The sequence below is a fragment of the Polypterus senegalus genome, chromosome 7, assembly GCF_016835505.1.
Source record: "Polypterus senegalus isolate Bchr_013 chromosome 7, ASM1683550v1, whole genome shotgun sequence".
Lineage (NCBI taxonomy): Eukaryota > Metazoa > Chordata > Cladistia > Polypteriformes > Polypteridae > Polypterus > Polypterus senegalus.
In genome coordinates this window covers 192,686,232-192,707,840 of record NC_053160.1, presented here as the reverse complement: position 1 = coordinate 192,707,840, position 21,609 = coordinate 192,686,232, and the positions used below count along the sequence as shown (strand labels likewise).

General features: G+C 50.9%; 1 protein-coding gene across 1 annotated transcript in view; it reads right to left on the bottom strand.

Annotated features, from left to right (window-relative positions):
- The window catches only part of LOC120532100 (multiple PDZ domain protein-like), a 44,165-nt gene extending 23,045 nt beyond the window's left edge, over positions 1-21,120 (bottom strand). The window contains exons 1-13 of the mRNA XM_039758002.1: positions 21,016-21,120; positions 17,432-17,494; positions 15,237-15,403; positions 14,773-14,979; positions 11,022-11,161; positions 8,876-9,089; positions 8,363-8,500; positions 7,783-7,971; positions 6,377-6,494; positions 2,992-3,080; positions 2,521-2,716; positions 1,180-1,257; positions 6-42 (exon numbers count right to left, since the gene is read on the bottom strand). Coding sequence (XP_039613936.1) covers positions 6-42; positions 1,180-1,257; positions 2,521-2,716; positions 2,992-3,080; positions 6,377-6,494; positions 7,783-7,971; positions 8,363-8,500; positions 8,876-9,089; positions 11,022-11,161; positions 14,773-14,979; positions 15,237-15,403; positions 17,432-17,447 — 1,589 coding nt within the window. The 5' untranslated portion in view covers positions 17,448-17,494; positions 21,016-21,120. The remainder of the gene's footprint in view (positions 1-5; positions 43-1,179; positions 1,258-2,520; positions 2,717-2,991; positions 3,081-6,376; positions 6,495-7,782; positions 7,972-8,362; positions 8,501-8,875; positions 9,090-11,021; positions 11,162-14,772; positions 14,980-15,236; positions 15,404-17,431; positions 17,495-21,015) is intronic.
- Positions 21,121-21,609: the final 489 nt, after the last annotated feature.

Genomic DNA, 21,609 nt, shown 5'->3' with positions numbered 1-21,609 from the left:
CCTGCCACTTCTTCTTCAGATCTTCTTCACTGGCGGCATATCCTGCAGGGAGATAAGAGAAGCGCTAAGATGTCCGCTGGTCAATCTCCTCCTCGGGACCTTTAGAAATGCACAGACCACCCAACCAGGGCCTTCCTTGTCACGTCCCATAGAAAGTGGAAAAAGACATAAAAGAGAATCAGCCAACTCGATGCCTGTCCAGCACAGCTGAGCTTTGCCACCCCATTGGATTTGCCCTTGTTTTTACCAGAGGGCACCACTTCTTTAGGGTTTAAAATATGAGGCTCTACAATATACGGCCTGGCTCCCTTTAAACTCGACCGCGCACACATCTGAAATCCCAGCACCTCTGTTTAGATGACGTCGCCCACCAGGACATCTTCCGTGGCCACCTGTGCCCAAATCTAAAACCAAGAACCGAGACATTTCAAGTATCGGCAAGAGGCCTGTGCAAGATGAACGAGTCTGAACTCCTCTACTTGTTCCATTTAGTTGACTTGACTGATTTTTCATCGTTCGTGCCTGGCAGTGGCTGTCAAGTTCATGCCTGCAGGTTTTTAACGACAAGCCAATGCTTTGCGTGTAACCGAATCTGCAGCAAATCTGAAGAATTTCTTAAGCAGAGAGCTTCACGCACAGCTACACGAGCGTCACTAACTCAACTCAGGAAGTGCCAGCAGGAGGACTTGCTCCGAGCGGCAACCCCACGGTCTCTCCAGAGCTCTGAGTGTTGGAATGAGCAGCTGCCAGCTCCCAGCAGGCAGAGGCAGACACGTCCACTTGGCCTCAGCCGTGGTGCAGGTCTTCGGTAAGGTTTATGCCAAGGAGAGACTGGCACCCTCACGCCACCCACACCGCTCTAACAGACGGAAGGCGTAACCCAGAAGTGCCATCACATGACGTCATGACTGCCCAGCACGGTCATCTCCTTCCCAGCATCAACGGCGACATTCATAGCTGGGTATCTCTACAGCCATTTTAAAGGCTCTGGGTTTGCAGTTCTCGTCCCGTCACCAAGCCGTTCAAACACACGAGACGCACACAAGCGTCCGCACTCGGCTCAGGTGTAATCAAAGTGGGAAATTGGGAAAAGGAACACTTCAAAAACGAAGACTTTCATTACATTCGAGTGAGAAACAAGTCAATGTGAGCTCTGAAAGCTGCTGTGGCGTTTCTAACCTTCTTCTTCCTCGCCTCCTTCATCTGTAGGTGAAGCAGAAGTTGCCAAACAAGACGGCGCAGACTGCTGGGAAGGCTCTGAAACATCAAAATGATCAAAACATTAAAATGAAAAGCAGAAAGGCCCGCCGCACAGGAGACACGGCACCATGCCCACCACGCGCTCATGGGCTGGGTGCCCTCGTTATGCCAATACTCGCGCTTTTACGAATGTTGCAGTGCGGCCTGTCCCCTTTGGCACGGACTCCGGCTGTCCTCTTATTGTCACCCCGCTCTGTGGCTTTTTGGCAGCACCGCCTCACCTTACTTTTCAACTTCTGAGCATAACTTTGACTTCTGTTCATTCAAGCAGCAAATCTCGACACAAACTGAACAGACACCGTGCCAACAGAGTTTCTTCTGCCCCACTCGTGCACCGACCTCTGCCCGCCTCAGCTCCTCATTCATTGTTTTCTGTCTACAAATCCAAAGTCAGACAAAATGCGTGCCCTCTTATGCGCTGCTCCCTGCCAGTTTAGCAGCCATTTTTGTGACTTCACTCTGGTTGGCCGGTTGCCCTCCACAAATGTTTGGGGTACTGGAGCAGAAGCTCCCATGACTGGACGCCTTTTCCAATACCAGCCTCCTCAGTCGTTGTCTACGACACCAAAGATGCCCGCAGACCTTATTCTAAGCCCTGGGCCAGGGGACCAAAAGGCCCGCTCTGCCACAGGCGGCGAACTTCTTTAACGGTTCATTCCATTAATTGGGCTTTTCTAAAACATCGACTTGCCCAAAGTGCCTTCTCTGGGTTGGACTGGCATCCGGCAACAAGGCCTATCCAGGCGGCCATTCTGCTTGGGGCCGCTCTTCAGCAGCCGAGTGACAAACAGTCACAGTGGCCCACTGCCTAGCAATGCTAGACAACGCTGACAACTGCCCCAGACAGGGTGGTCTCCAAGGCAGGAGTCAGCCATATTTGCTATTCCTGACCACCACACCCACATGTTCGTCCATTTCAAGTCAAAACGACCCAGAGGAGTCCCAGTCACTGACCACCACATAATGTGGCAGGCTGACCTCTGGAGTGCAACTCAGACAAAGGGTACTATTAGATATTTTATATGGAGCCTGCGTTAGGAGTGTGTGCCCCCAGATCCTCAGACACATGGCATCCCAATTTAACAACCCGCCTGACCCTGCTAATGTACACTGGGCACACGTCTGTTAGGCCACCGAAGACATTAGTCAGACCTGAGCGACGACCAAGTCAAGAGAACAAACGCAGCTTCAGTTCTTTAACTATTAATTAAGCATGGCAGCCAAGAGCACAATAACACCATCCTCACGAAAACAGTCTACCTCTGGCAGCCGGGCTGCTGGCCGTCTCCACCGCCGAGTCCTTCTCAAGTGGTCTTTCTAGCGCGTGTTCAGCTGGAGCCTGCAGCTCACCTCTGAAGCCCCTCCGTTTCAGCCTCAGGTGCACCGTCTGCCCCGTACGCCTCAGGACCTCCACGGCCTGTTGGTTGGTGAAACCCTGGATGTTGGTTCCATCCACCTGCGGGTAAGAAGAGCAGAAGGCGATGTGGGCCCGTCCGTCGAATGATCAAAATGACAAGTGGCCTCTTTATTGCAGGCGCCACACGAATGCGGTCTGCTGGTCTCACCGATGACTAAAGGCTCACCCTGCAAACACCGTGACCTTCTAAATGATGGCACGGGTCCAGGACAATTTCAAAGCACACACCACTTATGAAATATTCAGGAGAAGGAAGAATAAGGTGAGCAGGATTTGAAACTAGAGAGGCGCACAGGCTATGGTCCATTACTCACTGCTATAATCTGGTCACCAACGTGGATTCGGCCATCTTGTTCAACTGTGCTACCTTCTGTGATGCTCTTCACAAAGATACCTGAAGGCTCTGGAAAGAGGAGAACAAACCCGTTTGTGACCGTAACAATGGCGCACCTGAAAGCAAGGCAGAGTCCTGCCACAGCCCACCCGTACCTGCAACACCCAACTGACCCGCCTGGCCCAAGCCCTCACACGTTAATTATGAAGGATGAGCTCCGGTGGCCAAGCATCACGACAGCCACCGAGAATGCGTGGGCTCAGTACTCACAGTACCAGGATGGCTCGCGCAGTCCAGTTAAATTCTTCATGGCCTTAGCTAACCCACATGTGACACGGCGCCACTCTTTGGCACCATGACTAGCGGGCACATCGAGACTTCAGCTTACCTTGCCTGCGTTTCCATGGGGGATTCAACCTTCACCTCAACAAGTCACAGGGTGTGGGCAACATCAACACACCCGACGGCGGGGGCACAGTCACTGTGGCAGACGTTCACAGCAGACGTGAAGGTGCAAGATGAAGCAGTTAACGCTGTCCTTAAAGGTCACCCACCCAAAGCTGTTACTGATCCACTGTTGGAATGTGATGACCGAGGACAATCTCGCATGTTCAAGGAGGGCAGAGAGCACAACATTAAACTTACAAGGGACATAAATATTAGGGGCCGACGTTAAAAACAGCAAAAACACAAAACAACACCCCAAACCCGTGCCTTTTGGCTAAAACCGTTATGAGTGAGAGAGAGAGAGATAGAGTGATAGAGAGAGAGACAGATAGAGAGAGAGAGAGTGAGAGACAAATAGAGAGAGATAGAGTGAGAGAGACAGAGAGAGACAAATAGAGAGAGATAGAGATAGATGAGAGAGAGAGAGACAGATAGAGAGAGATAGAGTGAGAGAGACAGAGAGAGACAGATAGAGAGAGATAGAGTGATAGAGACAGATAGAGAGAGATAGAGTGAGAGAGACAGAGAGAGACAAATAGAGAGAGATAGAGTGATAGAGAGAGAGAGACAGATAGAGAGAGATAGAGTGAGAGAGACAGAGAGAGACAAATAGAGAGAGATAGAGTGATAGAGAGAGAGAGACAGATAGAGAGAGAGAGAGACAGAGTGAGAGAGACAAATATAGAGAGAGAGAGAGAGAGAGATAAAGAGATAGAGAGATAAAGTGAGATAGAGAGACAGAAAGAGAGACAGATAGAGATATAGAGACAGATAGAGAGAGAGTGAGACATTATAGGACAACCACCACCGTGTTTGGGACACTGTGACGCACACCTCACTCTTTATGTGGTTTATGGGACACGAGGGACCTTCCCATGTTGTTTGCTTTTGTTCAGTCCCTTCATCCATCCATCCATTTTCCAACCCACTGAATCCGAACACAGGGTCACGGGGGTCTGCCGGAGCCAATCCCAGCCAACACAGGGCACAAACCAATCCCTGGCAGGGTGCCAACCCACCGCTGGGCACACACCCACACACACATCAAGTATTCACTAGGGACAATTTAGGATCGCCAATGCACCTAACCTGCACGCAGACACGGGGAGAAAATGCAAACTCACACAGGGAGGACCCAGGAAGCGAACCCAGGTCTCCTAACTGCGAGGCAGCAGCGCTACCTACTGTGCCACCGTGCCGCCACTTTTGTTGAGTGCTGCTCCTAATTCTCCAGACCTACCATCGGAGCACAACACCCCAGCGCACCCCCAAAAGGCACAATGAGACGTTAGCCTCTGCCATCTGCATCCCAAGCACAACATTAGGAAATAAAACAGAAAAGGACTAAACTGGGGCGGCAGGGTGGCACAGTGGTAGCAGTACGTGCCTGGCAGTAAGGAGACTCATCTGGGTTTGCTTCCCGGGCCCTCCCTGCGTGGAGTCTGCATGTTCTCCCCGTGTCTGCGTTGGTTTCCTCCCACAGTCCAAAGACACGCAGGACAGGTGCACCGACGATCCTAAATTGTCCCAAGTGTGTGCTTGGTGTGTGTGTGTGTATGTGGGCACCCAGGGATTTGTTCCTGCCTTGCGCCCTGTGTTGGCTCCAGCAGACCCCCGTGACCCTGTGTTATAGCGGGTTGGATGATGTCTGACTGATTGACTGATTAAACTTTGGGATGTCAGCGCACTGCACTGTTAAAGGATCAGTCAACTCCCTGGTAAGGAGCCAAGGCCTCCAAAGGGCTGGGGGGCAGCAGTTTTGTGGGGGGTCTTGGCAGCAGCAGTTTTGCGTGTGTGTGTGTGGGGGGTAGGGGCACGACGGTAACAGCAGTTGTGTGATCTCACTTTTCCAAATAAACAGGAGAATAAAAATTCACTACCAGCAAAGCCAAGAGAGTGACAGACACACAAATAACGGTACTGGCATGGACAGCGTGGAGGGTGGTCTACCTGTGTCTACATCCTCCATCACCTTCTCAGCGCTCGCGTTCATCACATCGGAAACCACAATGGCAGGTCGGCCGTGAAGAAGCGCCACGGAGCGCCCAAGCACGGCGAACACGCTGTTCAAACGAGCAGTAATTCAGTATCAGCCTCCATGCTGAAGGATGAGGGCCCCAGAAACGCTGCAGCCCCTCAGTCTTTGCACCGGGAGCCTGTGACACATCCCTGTGTCCTCAACAGCCATTTTGAACTTTACACAGTAATATGCTCCATTAATCTCGGGTTCTCCATATTATATAACCTTTTATGTGTTAGTGAAATAATCCTCATCATAGCAGTCAATGAGTAAATCAACGAGGGCCCTCCACTTTAACTGTGCCCGACTGCCATGACACGCACATGGCGACGCACTGCTTTGAGGTTTTGTGTGCCCGCTGACGTTTCCTAAATCTTTCCGAGTCTCGGCTCAGGTACGCCAGCTGCTCCAGGGTCCTCAGCCCTTCTCGCCCCCCTTCCTGCTCCTCGCTGTCATTGTCCCTGCAGACACACACGCACACACACACACGCCCTCCGGCCATAATGTAACCCGACTTCATTTGCTTTCTTTCCTCTCCTAACTTTCTTGATCATTCAAGATGCCAAGGCAAGGCCCTAGTGGGTGTGCAGGGTTCTAGAGTGCCTTGAAGGATGACGGCCTTTTCAGAGGTAAGGCAGACATTGGGGCACGCCCAGCCAAACCAGCCGGGGGTCTCTCTCTGTCCCTGTACCTCTCCCACTCCTGCCCACAGGCCCCGTGAGAAGCCATTCAGCACTGAGGCAACACTTCACAAAAAGAAACTAAGACGCCTCCCCAACCTCTGCCCCGGGTTTAACGTTCTGAAAACCGTCGATCCCAAAAGACAGTTCTAAATTTCCCAAAGGCCCGCGGGTACAGGAGCAAGACGTCACCGTCACAGCGGCCACAAGGCACCTACCAGAGCTTCTGTCTCCCACATAACCAGCAATGGTTATACCGAGTCCCTGGGCGTTTTTGGTCAAATGCACATCAAACGCATCACTGTCCTCGTCCTCTTCTGAAGCCAGTGCCTCCACCTTGCAAAATAAAAGAGAGGGTCAGTCGAATGGACACAGGCGAGGTGAATTCCACACCCATGTGCCACCGTGAGCTCATGCGCTTGGCACAAGATGCGCTATTTATAGCACACAACCTCTTGGCTTCACGTCGACTGCAGGCCTCCTCTCTGATACAAGACATCTGGGCAGCAGCGACGTGATCACAAACCTCACAGACACTTCTGGAAACGTCTAAAATGTCGCAGAGACTGGAGCGGCTTTACCAGGGCGGCACCTTTCACAAAATGTTCAGCGACGACGGACATTACGGAGGGCAGCAGTGCCAGTGAAGAGCGATGAGCAAGAGGTGGGAGGGACCAGCGTAACACACAGAAAGGCCCAATGGCCTCCGAGACTCACCCCAGTAGCCAATCACCTGTCTTCAACTGCTGGCACACCAGTCCTTGGTGCCCTTGTGCCATCAACTCCCCTCAAAATCAGGACTACCAACTGAGTCGGGCGCAGACGTGAACGAGTGACACATGAAGTCAAAGAAAAGCGGGACAGCAGCTGGCCAGCCATGTGCAGCATCACACCTCAATGATGCATTTTGGGATGTTTATCATTTAGTTTTCTTCCTGCATTGACTGCCCGCCAAGTCAAGACATTTTGTGGCCACCTGGCTGGCATGTGATGGCACATACAGTAAGTGTGGCCAACTCATCCCCTCTATAAAAGTAGGACTGCCGTTTTGGGCCCTTTTACTGTGCGTCTTACTCCATGTGTTGTTTTGTACCCGCTGAGGCTAATTAAAGTCGGCAGGCACTCGCATGGACTGCACATTATTGGCGCCGCTTTTACCTCCCAGTGGCCGGGCCTGCCAATCAAGTCATTTTAGGACCACCTGCTTTCTTTGTCTCCTTGTTGCTGTCCTCCTGAAGGCCTTGCTGACAGCATCGGGCAGCAGTCAGCGAACACAGTATGAATGAATTAGCCAGATGAAAGCTCCGAGACGAACATACAAGCAAACTGAGTTAGGCGGACTAAACATACCCGGCGTCACAAAGCCCCTCATTCGCTGTGCTACCGTGAATTTGAAGAAAACGAAGGTCCAGCTAACGTATCTGAATGGTCAGCCCAAGTTTCCTGCCGCTTCTTTGCCATCTGCCTTCACTTAAAGACATGTGGCAGGACACAAATGGACCGACCACACGTTCAATCTGAAATTGAACGTCAGCCTTAGGACAATCGGGCACCGTCATGAGTGGCACCGCTCTGACTCCCACTGTTGTCTTATGGGCCTGCCAGGCTGTGCGACTGAGCTCACCTGCTGCTCTGCTACTGGAGGAAGGGCAGGCGGCGGCGGAGAAGAATCTTCCAAGGCTCCTCTGGCAATGACCAGCTTCACGCGATTCCCACACTGCCTCAGGACCTGCGCCACCTGCTCACTGCCCATTCCCTGCAGGTCCGTCTCGCCAATCCGGAGTATGTGATCGCCACTGAGAAGTCGTCCATCCTGTTGGGAGAAAAATCTTGTTGTCGTTTTGTTTAAAATCCGATTTTCTTTTGGGGTTTTGATCCCGAAGCTCTGTATGTGCCTATTATGCTATGGTTAATGACTGCATTTTTTAATTTTGAATTATTAGTTTCTATGTCTGCCCTGCCTCCTCTACGGGGTGCCCAGGGAGGCAGGGTCACCTGAACATGCAGTCTTGAATGAAACGGCAGGAGGTCAACTAATCAGCAAGGATGGGAACACATAATGAGAGAAAAAAACGGCCAAAGGAGAGAAACCAGTTAAACCGGACCACCCAAAGCAGAGGACACCATGAAAGAAATACAAGGACCCTTGATGGTAACAAATGGGAGAGGTCAAAGGGCTGTGGTGCGAGGACACGTCCGCCTACCTGATCGGCCACCCCTCCACGTAGAATGGTCTTCACAATCACTCCTGTAGTTTTCCCTCCGACGATCCCGAATCCCAGGCCTGTGCCATCGTTGACCAGCTCTATGGTCTCCACATGCTGCCAGTGAAGGTGCTGCAGCTAAATAAAAATGAATAAAATCAAAGGCCTCCGACTTTCTCCTCTTTCTGCTACCTGCATGTGCTCCAAATGCACCCTGATGAACTTCTGCACGGCTGTTCCTGTTTCAAGATCATGACTTGGCTGGACAGTACAGTAGCGTGAGGAAGGACAACTGAGACACACAAAGGTTTGGTGAGGCAATGGCCACCAACACCACTGGACTGCAGCGGCAATCACCATCCTCACACTCTGCGACTTGGCACATTTCTGCCTTTTTCACTTTCACGCTTGGACTACAAAAACCTCAAGAAAGCTAAAGAAATGGTCAAAAGGGCAAGGGGACACAGCCATCACCTACTGGTCCACAGTTTCAGGTAAAGAATATGCACTTACGGCGCTGGAGTGGGCCGACACGGTGCTGGCGGACGACGGCGTTCGGGAGACAACTGGGCTGACGAGCTTAGGAATGGAGCCCCTGGCCACAACCAAGCGCACCTTCTCGGAGGCCTTCTGAAGGATGCTAATGGCTTGCTGGTGAGTGATGCTTTTGTCAAGCGCTTGACCATTGATGGCCAAGATCTGATCGGCTTCCTTCAACTTCCCATCACTGGTGGACAAAAAAAAGAAGTTTGTGAGCGATTAGGCCTGAGCACAATGACCAGATGACTGCAGAGGACTGGAGTCCAGGTGTCTAAAGAAGTCTTCTGGTGGCACTGTGCACTCATAGTCACCTGCGACCAGTGGCTGTCAAGAACTGAAAATTATGGAAACGCAACCGAACAACAACTCGGAAAGTAGCCAGGATTCAGCAGATCAGTGTGGGAAAGGTGCCATATCAATAAAAGGTATGATGATGATGATGAAGAGAGCAGATGGCACAATGCAGACAGCAGCATGCCATGGTGCACAAGTCTCAGTCCTGGCGCCCCCTGTTGCTGCTGCTTTTCAGTCGGTCATTTTACCTCTCACCGATTTCCTCGTCTAATCTGCTGGTCTATTTTACTTCTGCCATTCTGCACTTAGTGAAGATCAGAAGTAACTGAGGTTTACATGCTTTAGAGATTTAGAAATATTCTCAAGTTCTTAACTCTTCCCATCATTCATCTTATAACTCACTTTTTAATAAAGACACCTAATGCCAAACAGGACAGACATTGGGGCAAAGGACACCGAATGCTGCCATCCTACTAGGACGGTCACAACCTGGACACCTGGACATGAGCACGAGGATGAAAAAAAAGCTAAAAGACGGCAAAGGAGCTCCATGTGACCCCCACAGACGCCAGCTACATCGCCATAAAAATGGAGAAGACGCACTTCTATCATTTCAGGCTTGATGGCAGCACACAGAGGGGCAGGAGACACAGCGGCCCGTTTAATCAGAGCAGGACACTGACTCACAGCAGACGTTGCCTTGGATGAAGGACCCAGAATGCACCTGAGGACTGCAGAGTGTCTCAGTATTCACCAGACAGACCCCTCAGATCTGTGCGTGGGGGGTAACCAGGCCCAGGTAGCCTCCTGCTCTGCTGGCAAAATGCAATCCAAAGAATAGACGTCAAGGTCAGCATTGGAAAGAGAGAACCAAAAAAACCCAACCAGGGCCTGGGCAGATGGTGCAGGTGCTTGGGGAGGGCAGGGCACCAGCCATGGCAGAGCACAGCTATGGCGGACTAATGCCAAGAGCTCATCTTGCAGAAGAAATCAAAGGTGTGCACAATTTCAGAAATGGATTTGAGATTCTGAAGGTCATTTTTGTTCTCATTTGTTCAAATTTATCCATTAGTGTCACTCATCAGGGCACAGAAGAGATGGCAAAAGTCACGCCAGGTGGAAACATTTAGAGCTCTCCTGCATTTAAGGAGCCCATGGCAGCAGAGGTATGGCCCTTTGAACTCTCTCTGTCACAAGATTTTAAACAGTGACATCTGAAGTGAATCTCAGACGCACCCCTCGATGTGACACTCCTGGTGCCGGAGCTCACAGTCACAGACAGTGGCCTAAAGACGAGGAGCTCTGTCAGTCTCACTGGCACCACCATCATCAAACTGGAACGAGAGCAAAACCTGAACCAGTAAGATGGCACAGATGATCCAGTAATGAGCATTAAATACATAAAGGGTTGAAATATTCTTCTGAACACGAAAAGAAACCCACTGGGGGTCCCATTGAAAGGAAGACGTGCTCAGTTATGTGGCGGTGATCGAGCCAGAGGTCCCCGAGGAGGTCACTGAGGAGGCCACTGAGAGGTCCCTGAGGAGGTCACCGAGGCCCTTAAGCTTGCTTCCAGTGATATCAGTCCAATGTTTACGTGCCTGGTGGGATGGCAAGGTGTGCCTTTGACTTGGCAGGGCCTTCTCCTCCACCACCGTGGTTCGGTCTGATATTTTAACAGCACCGCGTTTCTTTCCTCTCCATTTTCATAGCCATATTCTTGCTTGAATGGGAGTGAATTCAGTCCCCACCTGCTCACCTGCCCACTGTAAGCACACAAACCCAAAGCAATTCAAAAATGAGCAAGCCATCCAAACTCTCTTACCAGTGTGCCACGCTGCCCTCCTGGATTTCCTGCACAAAAATGCCCAGCTCGCCTCTGTTCTCGCTCCTCAAACCCACCACGCTGAAGCCAAGGCCTCCGGAGGAAGGTTTGACCAGCTCGATGAACTCAACATGGCGACCCTGTGATAAGAAGAAAAGTCCGACATGAGAGCTCCAGACCGACTTCGATTAGTCAGCGGGCAGCCACGAGGCTCAGCACGTCACCGTATCTCCTGGCACTCAAATACAGCAGGTGTTCAAGTTCTAACGTCTCTCTACACCAACATACAGGGGTGTGAAAAAGTGTTTGCCCCTTCCCGATTTTACACAGTCAGTGGCCTCAGCCCTTCAGACAAATCGAGTGACCCGAGTGAACGCACAACGCGGCCGTTCAATTGGGGTCTTCTGTATCCAAGGAACAAAGCTCCAGGTTTGAGGTAGGAAAGGTTTTGACTTCAGAAAACATTCACAGAAGCCGGAAGTCGTAGATTTGATCAACGATGCTTGCCAACATCTTCGCGGAGGTCTCTCTCGTCTGTTCACAGCGGAGTTTTCATGCGAATAAGGAAGCAGTTTAACGCCACATTACACTTCCACTTCTTGAAAATCGGTTGTCTTGTTGGTATAAAACGATAGTTCATTCCTCCCCGAACACTCGAGTCACATGAAGCAATAGGAAGCCACGGAGGGAGACAAACGATGAGATGAAGAGTGACCCGACATTTGCGCGATAGACATATGAGTACCGCCCATTAAAACGCGGCGTCAAAATGGCGAAAGTTTCATTAAATATGAATTACTAGTTTAAAGCATATATAATAACTTTTAATTTAGAAGTCAATATTATGAGACGCGGCACGCAGATAGTCCTTAAGATCACGCCCTGCATATGTAGGAAGAATTGCAGCAAGACGTCTTGATAGCTGAGCGTATTTAGACTTGCTGGCTGCCTGACTGCTGGTAACTCCCCTTTGTATGCGACGCGTTATGCCAACCCTCGACTGAGTTATTTGTTCGCGGCATGCCATCAGCAACACGTTCCACATGGTGATAGGAAGCACGACCAACGTAATTGTCCTCCCAGTAATCATAAACATTCTGGAGAATACTCTCGCTCAGTTCATCGAAAGCGGACCCAGCATCTTCCGGAGGAACGAAACTCAGTGCAATTAGCATCTTTGAATACAGTTATAACCTGGCACATAACGTGTACATAATGCGCACGTACGCGTCCCACTCTCTTGGCCTCTCTCGCGGTTTTGTCGGCGCGCATTTGTGGAAAACCAGTTAGCGAGTTTGTCGGCGCGAGTTTGTCTATCGCGCTTTTGTCGGTGAACCGAGCACAGCCTGACACTGTTTAACATGGCACTATCTTGAAAAGACATCTTTATGGTTATTCCCCAAAAATGACAAGGATCCAGTACACATTATGTGGGCGAGAAGAGGACTGGCACTCAAGGACACTCTTGACTTGAAAATGTCCACCTTCACCAACTTCTCAGGCTGTTTTTCACATTTGCACTGTTGCCCCGTAGACCCCATTTAAAAGCGCAACAACTGCCAGGATGTTTTCCTAAAATGTCCACAAACTGCTTCACTTAAGAACTCGATTTCCTGTGGCAAATGAACGCACGCCAAGACGTTGTAATCAAGAACTAGAAAAATGTCAAGCTGGCCTTTGATATTTCCACCCCTTCAGGTGCTCAAAACAACTACACTGTGTGCACAATTATTAGGCAAGTGAGTATTTTGACCATATCATCATTTTTAATGCGTATATTCCAACTCCAAGCTGTATTAACTTGAATGCTTATTGGATTTAAGCACGTCAGGTGATGTGTATTTGTGTAATGAGGGAGGGTGTGGCCTAAGGAGATCAACACCCTATATCAAGGTGTGCAGAATTATTAGGCAGCTAGTTTTCCTCAGGCAAAATGGGCCAAAAAAGAGATTTAACTGACTCTGAAAAGTCAAAAATTGTAAAAAGTCTTTCAGAGGGATGCAGCACTTTTGGAATTGCTAAGATATTGGTGTGTGATCACAGAACCATCAAACATTTTGTTGCAAATAGTCAACAGGGTCGCAAGAAACGTGTTGAGAACAAAAGACGCAAATTAGCTGCCAAAGATTTGAGAAGAATCAAACGTGAAGCTACCAGGAACCCATTATCCTCCAGTACTTTCATATTCCAGAGCTGCAACCTACCTGGAGTGCCCAGAAGTACAAGGTGTTCAGTGCTCAAAGACATGGCCAAGGTAAGGAGGGCTGAAACCCAACCACCACTGAACAAGAAACATAAGTTGAAACGTCAAAACTGGGCCAAGAAATATCTGAAGACAGATTTTTTTCAAAGGTTTTATGGACCGATGAGATGAGAGTGACTCTTGATGGACCAGATGGATGGACCTGTGGATCAGTAATGGGCACAGAGCTCCACTCCAACGTGGAGGTGGGGTACTGGTATGAGCTGGTATTTTTAAAGATGAGCTAGTTGGACCTTTTGCATTGAAGATGAACTCAAAATCAACTCCCAAACCTACTGCCAGTTTTTCGAAGACACTTTCTTCAAACAGTGATACAGGACAAAGACCATGATTTTTATGCAGGCCAATGCTCCATCACTTGCATCGAAGTTCTCCACTGCGTGGCCAGCCAGTAAAGGCCTTAAAGATGAAGGAATAATGACATGGCCCCTTCCTCATCTGACCTAAACCCTATCGAGAACTTGTGGGCACTTCTTAAACGCTAGATTTACGGGGGAGAAAAACAATACACCTCTCTGAAGAGTGTCTGGGAGGCTGTAGTCACTGCTCCACAAAAAGCTGATCGTCAACAGATCAAGAAACTGACAGACTCCATGAATGGAAAGGCTTATGACTGTTATTGGAAAGAAGGGTGGCTATATTGGTCATTGATTGATTTTTTTTTTTGAAATGTCAGAGATGTTTATTTGTAAATTTGGAGGTGTTTGTTTATTATTCTCACTATAACAGATGAAAATAAACAAGTGAGATGGGAACATTTTCATTTTTCCTTTAGTTGCATAATAAATCTGCACACTAATAGTTGCCTAATAATTGTGCGCACATATGTATTCCCCTGATGATGTTCACACTCACATTTCCGTTGTGAAACATTCAGGTTTCAGGTTTATTAACATTTTGGATTGACTGATAGCACTGTGTTTGTTCCATATTAAAATGAATCCTCAAAAATACAACTTGCCTAATAATTGTGCACACAGTGTACGTGGAGGACCTGAGCAACAGAGCCACCAAAATGACTCAAATGCCCCGTGTGCCCTGGCTGGCGTAAGGTGCGCCTCCTCAGTTCATAATTAAAGGGCGGCAGCTTTTTGCCCAAGACGCGGACATCACAGCGGTTCTGGCTGCCCACGTGTCCCGAGGGGTGACCTTAAATGAAGGGGCCACTCCTTGTGACTTTACACACGTCCTGCTTCTCTTCTGCCATGACCCCCTCACATTACCTTCACATCAATTTAATGCACATTCTGAATGTTGCCCCCCGTGCAAACACTGGGCACAGACCTCCTAGATGGGTCTAAAGGCCTGCCCCTCAAGTGTCTCGCTGGCCGATCCCAATTAGACCCTTCAGTGTTTGCTTTGTTGTTCTGCTCACAGGCCATGGCACCGGAGTGATAAACAAGGGCATTTGTGCCACTAAAACACAAACGATTCCCTGCTCGGCAGATGTGAACTGTGGGGCTGTGTCAGGGTGGACTGGCAGCCTACCTGTGCCATCGACCTGATGAGGCCATCAAACTCATCCAAAGATGGCTTTCCATTAATTTGTGAGGACAAGGAGAAGGTCGAGGATTCAAGACTTCCCTTTTGCTGTGCCAACACATAAGAGTCACTTGGAGGGATTTTGGTCGAGGGAGAGTTGGCGCTGACGACAGAGGACCCCTCATTGCTTATAGACTGCGATGGTGGGTTTGTCTGCAACAGAGAGCACATGTCAAAACACAAGGAAATGCCAAAAAAACAGACCAAACGACACGAGGGGCCCAACATGGACACTCAGAAGTGGGCTCATGAACACAGAAAGGCAGAGCCCCTCAGTCGCCTCCCAGCTGAAAGAACTAAACGTCACATCAGTCTGGGAGATCTGCACACATTCCAAAGAGAGGCCAAACATCACGAATGTCTGAACATAACAAGAGCTTACAACAACTGAGAAGCTCTGCCACGCCTACCTGCTCCTTGAGGTGATGAGCCGAGCTCTGAAGAGACAAGATCTGGTGAAACAGCGGGCTCTGCAGGACGCTCTTCAGCAAGCCGATTTGCTCTTCATTGAAGCTGTCCCCTCGCTCCTTTAGTTTGGCCTGAAGTCTTTCGACAGCCTGCAAAGCACGCTGGGTATCTGAAAGTATTCAACATGTAGTTAGTGGGCAGATACAGAAAATGAAAGCCAAGGAAACCCAAACTCTCCTTTGTGGATTCGCTGAGGACGTCCTGCATGTGAACTGACCACTGGACACACAATACATCTGACCATTTAGAGCTTCGAATGGGTGCCCAGTGGAATACAAAAACAAAGCATCACCTTCCTGTGGCAATTCCCAGGACCACAAGGACAGATGAAGACCATCAAGACCCCAAAGCATCAGGACCATCCAGCAGCACAGCATCACACATCACATCACACATCACACAAAACTATGAAAGAAGCCGTCTGAGCGAGACATTCTGCCACACACGAGACCAACAGTGGAGCATCTGAGACTTAAGGCCAAACAGCCACTGGCTCCTCTCGATAAACCTTTGTTAACATGCCAGTCGATGTCTGTCCAGAACAACATACCCAAGGACTTTACCCAAAAGGCTATAAGAACTTTCCAGACGAGGACGGGCCATTCAGCCCAACAAAGCTCGTCAGCGCTACCTATCCACTTAGCTCCTCCATCAATACATCAAGCTGAGTTTTGAAAGTCCTACTGGCTACCATGCTACTTGGTCACACCCTGGTCACTTATTCCAAGTGTCTGTGGCTCTCTGTGTTATGATAGACTTCCTAATGTTTGTGTGACATTTCCCCTTAACAAGTTTCCAGCTGTGTCCCCGTGTTCTTGATGGACTTATTTTAAAGTCACCGTCTCGATCTACTGGACTAAAGCCCTTCATCATTTTAAACACTTCAATCAGGTCTCCTCTTCCTCACTGTATAGGCTCAGCTCTTTTAATCTTTCCTCAGAACTCTTCCCCTGTAGTCCCCCATAATCAGCCTCGTCGCTCTTCTCTGGACCTTTTCTTCTGCTGTTATGTCCTTGTTGTGCCCTGGAGACCCAAACTGCCCCCAGTACTCCAGATGAGGCCTCACCAGTGTGTTATAAAGCTTCACCAGAACCTCCTGTGACTTGTACTGCACACATCAAGGAGCTATATAACCTGTCTGGAAGTCGATATCTTAGAGTCCTCTACGACTCCTAAATCTTCTCATAAGGTGGACTCTCGATTTTCAGACCCCCCATTGTGTATTCAAACCTCACATTTTTACTTCCTATGTGTAATTCTTTACATTTACTGACATTAAAATTTCATCTGCCACAAATCTGCCCAAACCTGTCTGCTGTCCACGTCCTTCTGCGATGATATAACGAATTCCAAATGATCTGCTAATCCACCCATCTTGGTATCATCTGCAGACTTCACCAGCTTGTTCCTTATATTCCTATCTAAATCATTTATAAATATTAAAAATAGCAGCGGCCCCACCACCGACATCCCCCAAGTTTTATAAGGTCCTCATGCCGTCACCCTCTGCTTCCAGTGTCTGAGCCACTTCTACAGCCATCTACACACCACAGCCAGGACCCCACACCTCATCGGGAAACTTTCAAATTTAACTTCTAAACAAGTTCAGTTAACAACAAAAGTCAGCCGTTGAGGAGGTCACGGGGGCTGCAGGACGCTCCTCGAGATCAGAGGGGGCTGCAGGACGCTCCTCGAGATGAGAGGGGGGTCACAGGGGGCTGCAGGACTCTCCTCGAGATCAGAGGGGGGCCACAGGGGGCTGCAGGACACTCCTCGAGATCAGAGGGGGGTCACAGAGGGCTGCAGGACGCTCCTTGAGATCACAGGGGGGGTCACAGGGGGCTGCAGGACTCTCCTCAAGATCAGAGGGGGCTGCAGGACGCTCCTCGAGATGAGAGGGGGGTCACAGGGGGCTGCAGGACTCTCCTCGGGATCAGAGGGGGCTGCAGGACGCTCCTCGAGATCACAGGGGGGTCACAGGGGGCTGCAGGACTCTCCTGAAGATCGGACTGTTGAACAGAAACTGTCAGTAAATGTAAAGGCTAACCAAAGAGGGGATAAAGGACACAACACAGTCCCAAGTACCACCACGGGCCCCCACAGCCAGACGGCAGCAGAATCGGCGCACAGGACTTACCGATGGTCTCAATCATAGTCCACGTCTGTGACCTCCAAATCCAAAGAGCGCCAAGTCAGAGTCCTGGGGAGCAAAGAAGAAAATCTGGCTGAATGGCTTCTTTCTCTCCAAGCCACAGACCCCAATGACCCACAAGTGGTTGTCCAAATGGGGCCATTAACGACGCTGTGCACGACTGGAACGTCCAGAAGTTGTTCACTTAAGCCCGTCTTAGCCAAAGTAGACGTCTGGGGCACCACCTGGCACGTGGATTGTGTGAACCTGTGGCAGTTTTCACCCAAGCCCACTGAATGAGGGAGCTGTAATGATCCTTCTCTATGAAATCGTCCTTAAGGAGGGAAGGGACTGAAGTCTGGGATGGCTGAGCCAGCAAATGGCACCGTGGGTCACCGCCTATGGTCACCACCACACAGAATACTCCCACAAACTCCGCTCCACTACAACAAATACATAAATGACAGGCGCTCACCCAAAAGGCACAATGACCGAGGACTGACCGAGAAGGCACAAGTGACCCGTGTCCATCTCCAGCAGTAAGCCACTGTCCCGTCACCAGGAAGGGCGCTTTATAATCTCGGCTCCTTACAGCTCCTACAAGCACTTGGCATCCTGCTTTTTAATTTAAGCTTTTAAAACTTAATGAGTGCTTTGGGCAGCACAGCAGAAAAAATGATTGGCTGTCACGGTAAACGTGCAATTAGTCAGCAGCAAGCGTGGCGCAGCGAACTGCCTGGCTCTTCAGAGGTGCCCTTGAAACATGGGGCACTGGCTGCCAATGAAAGCGTCAGTGCCACGGCCAGCTGGTCAGCACAGAGTGGCATGGCCTTGGCGCCAAAGCAAATGCAGAAGTGACGGGGCTGCAGCGACAGCCATCATGCGCGGTCAAGTTGAGTTGATTCGCAGGTTCAGGCCTAAAAAACTAAAGAGCCTGGCACTTGGCGGGCCGGCCCGGTGAGCTCCGAGGCCATTCTAATGCACGTCTGCCCGCTCTGATGGCCGAAGCCCATTTGGGTTTTAGCAGACAGTCCAGTTTTTCCAATCCAATGGCTGGCTCGGGTGGTCTTTCAAGTCATGTGCTTGTGGGAATCTCAGATCTAAATGGGGGCGCAGCCTGGCAGATGTCACGCCGAGGACAGTGCCCATGACCAAGCACCCACTGGTCAGGTGATACTAATGGCCCTGCCACATAATGACGAGATGCTTTAGGAAGACCAGGTCATGAATGACAACCCGACAATGAAACCTTAGGGGTGCAAACGGCGTCTGTTTGTTTGGGTTGGAATTGAAGAGCACAGACGTTGTAACAGCAGGAGTTCACCGGTCACCACAAGTCGTACCAGAAACCAAACTCACGGCAACGTCCACACTACTAGGTTAACATGTGAACACGGCGTTTCTGACAACGTGTGTCCACCCCACCCTGAAACAAGCGGCAGAAAACACTAATGACGTCGCCAGTCGCGTACACTGGGCACGCGGTTACACTCGGAAAACTGCAATGGCAAAAACGAAAAATAAAAACGATGGGGAGGAACTGCTAGTGAGGGAGGCGCAGAAAATGAAAGAAACGGCCCTAAGTGTGGAAGGGCCACGTGATCAGCCAGAGGTCCAAATCGAGGCCTGCCATTGGCCACCAGTTCCAGCTCATTACGTGGAACCGCTGGGACGACTTGACAAATGAAAACAAAATGTCAGCCGAGCCCTTGGGCACCCACCACGTAGATAAAAAGAGTGGCTGCCGTGGGGGTCTGGACGATTGGTAAAACCACTTAGGGGGGCAAACATGAAGGGCAAAAGAATCCCACGACATGTCTGAAGTGTGTGACACTAACCAGAACTAAAAGCGAGATGTCTGGGGCTCCCAACACAATCGGGCGTGTAAGAATTCGCCACAACGCGGAATACGCGGACTCTTCACGACTTTCAGGTAAAACTCCCGCTCTGCTGACGCAGTTGCTTGCGTCTCTCCGACTGTTTCCTCAACGTACTGCAACGTGACTAACATTCATCAAGCAGCCGTACGTCCTTCTGGTAATCAGGAGGTCTTTTCATCTGACCACGAGATACCAGGCCCAAATGAAGACAATAAAGCAGAAGGGGACGACACGCACAAGTGTCTGCTCTGCTGTCACCTACACTAGGGTGGTCCAGGACGCAGCCACACAGAAAAGAATGGCTGAATGTATTAGAACAGAGCAAGCCACCACACCCATTAATCCCAAGCAGGGCAGCGGTGAAGCTGGAGCCAAACCTGGCAAGCATCGGGCAGAAAGCAGCCAAAATCCAGAGACAGGTGCCAGGGCATCAGCGGGTGAACAAACATAACTTGTCTAACCCATGCAGGAAAGGGGAGAATCCTAACTGGACCACCACCACAACTGAGGACTCCATCTGTGACGAATGACGCATATGTTGTTACTGGTGATTTTGAAATATTTCATTAACGTTAACCAGCAAGTCACAAGACCTCTCAAGGACCGTGCCACTTTTTCTAGTGCCATCCCAGCCCGCCCTTTTCTCCGAGTGCCAAACAAATGGCCCTTTGGTGCAGCTTAACAATGCCACACCAGTGCCAAGCTGCTGGCCCACACTTTAGGCGTCCAGCTGTACGGAGGGCCGAGCCGTCATTCAGTTCGGATGTAAACTCCTTTTCCTTCTGAGTCGATGCCAACACCTCTGCTGATAATAAAGATTCCACCCACTCGGCCCTTAATGACGTTTCATCCCAGATGCCCACATACCCCTCCTGCCTTCCATTCTTTCTGGTCCTCTAAAAAAGGGTGTGTGTGCCCCACTGGCACCTGAACTGACAGCAAGCGTGCTCAGTGTGATGAAACAGGACAAGATGGGCCACCACACGTGAAATCACCGCTCACACGGCTGCCTCCCTAATCCTGTTAATTAAGATGGGAGTAAACAGGGTGAGAGGATGAGCCCAAGGTCACGCTGGCTCTTTTCATGCAGGGCTCTCCTCCAGTGAGGGCTCCGAGCCCCGTGACGAGTTCGCAGGTGACGCCCAGGCCATTCGCTTCTTTTGAACTGAGGCCACCGCGGGCTCGGCTCTGACCGCCTCACGCGGATGCTTAGCGAGAATTACAAAGACTGGCTGGCATGAAAGGCGCCCTAGGACCTTAAGAGCAGCACGCTGGCCACAGTTCACGCCAGAGTCGGACCCAGGGGGGTGTCAAGAACACGAGAGGCGGGCGCCAAAGTAGCGGGGTCCGCTTGTTGTCTCGGCGGACTCCTCCTCACCCACCCCACCCCACCCCTCCCAACCCCGTCCTTATCTGCTTATCTCTCGTCACCAATCCCGCAAGCCGCGGGGCAGGGATGGCTGCACACTGCCGTGAATTCTTCCCCCTCCGGAGACCACGGAGCAAACTTGCGCGGCACAATCGCTGGAGGGTGGCACTGGGAGGGCGGGCAGCCGCGCCGACCGGCTGGAATGCGCCCTCTTGGCGGCCACTCGCCGCGCCATCAACAGGCAGCTCGACCGCGTCCCGTCGCCGCGGAGCGCCTCCCGATAGCGGTGGCCCGACTCCAGAAGCTCCCGGCAGGTCTCGGCGGTCCCCGACGACCCTTACCGTCCTTCGCTGCTAGCTCGGCTCTCTCCGTTGTTCTCGCGCAGTTAACGGCGCAGCAAGCGGCTCGATAATGGGGCGCCCAAGCCCCGCCCCGTCTTCCCTCTCTCGCGTCCCGTCCCCTCCCTCGAGGCGCGCATGTCCACTAAACGAGCCGCTCGGAGACTGCCCCGCCCCGTCCCGCCTCTGCCGCTGGCCGCTGGGCGCCATGGAAACCGAGAGGCCGCTTACTGCGTCATTGGACAGTTGGACCCCCAGTTGTGAACCGCGGCGTAGGGCGGCTGAGTCCGTTCTGAAGCCGTGACGGGCCTTCCCAGACCAGCAATTCCCGCTGTCAACGCGCAGGGGCGCTGAGGCATCAGTTCAGTGCGTGCTTCAGTCAGAGCCCCTCCCCGCAGAGACACCGGGAAGAGGACAGAACGGGACTGCAGCGAAGACGCCACTCTACGTCAGGACGTCAAGGCCCATCAGGAGACCAGTGCTGGTGAACACTCAGGATATCCATTTGGCAACACTGGCAGCCACACAGGGGGCACATGGTCCAGACACTGACAGCTGCCATTTCAAGAATCACCCGCTCAAATCCACGTCGTGCTA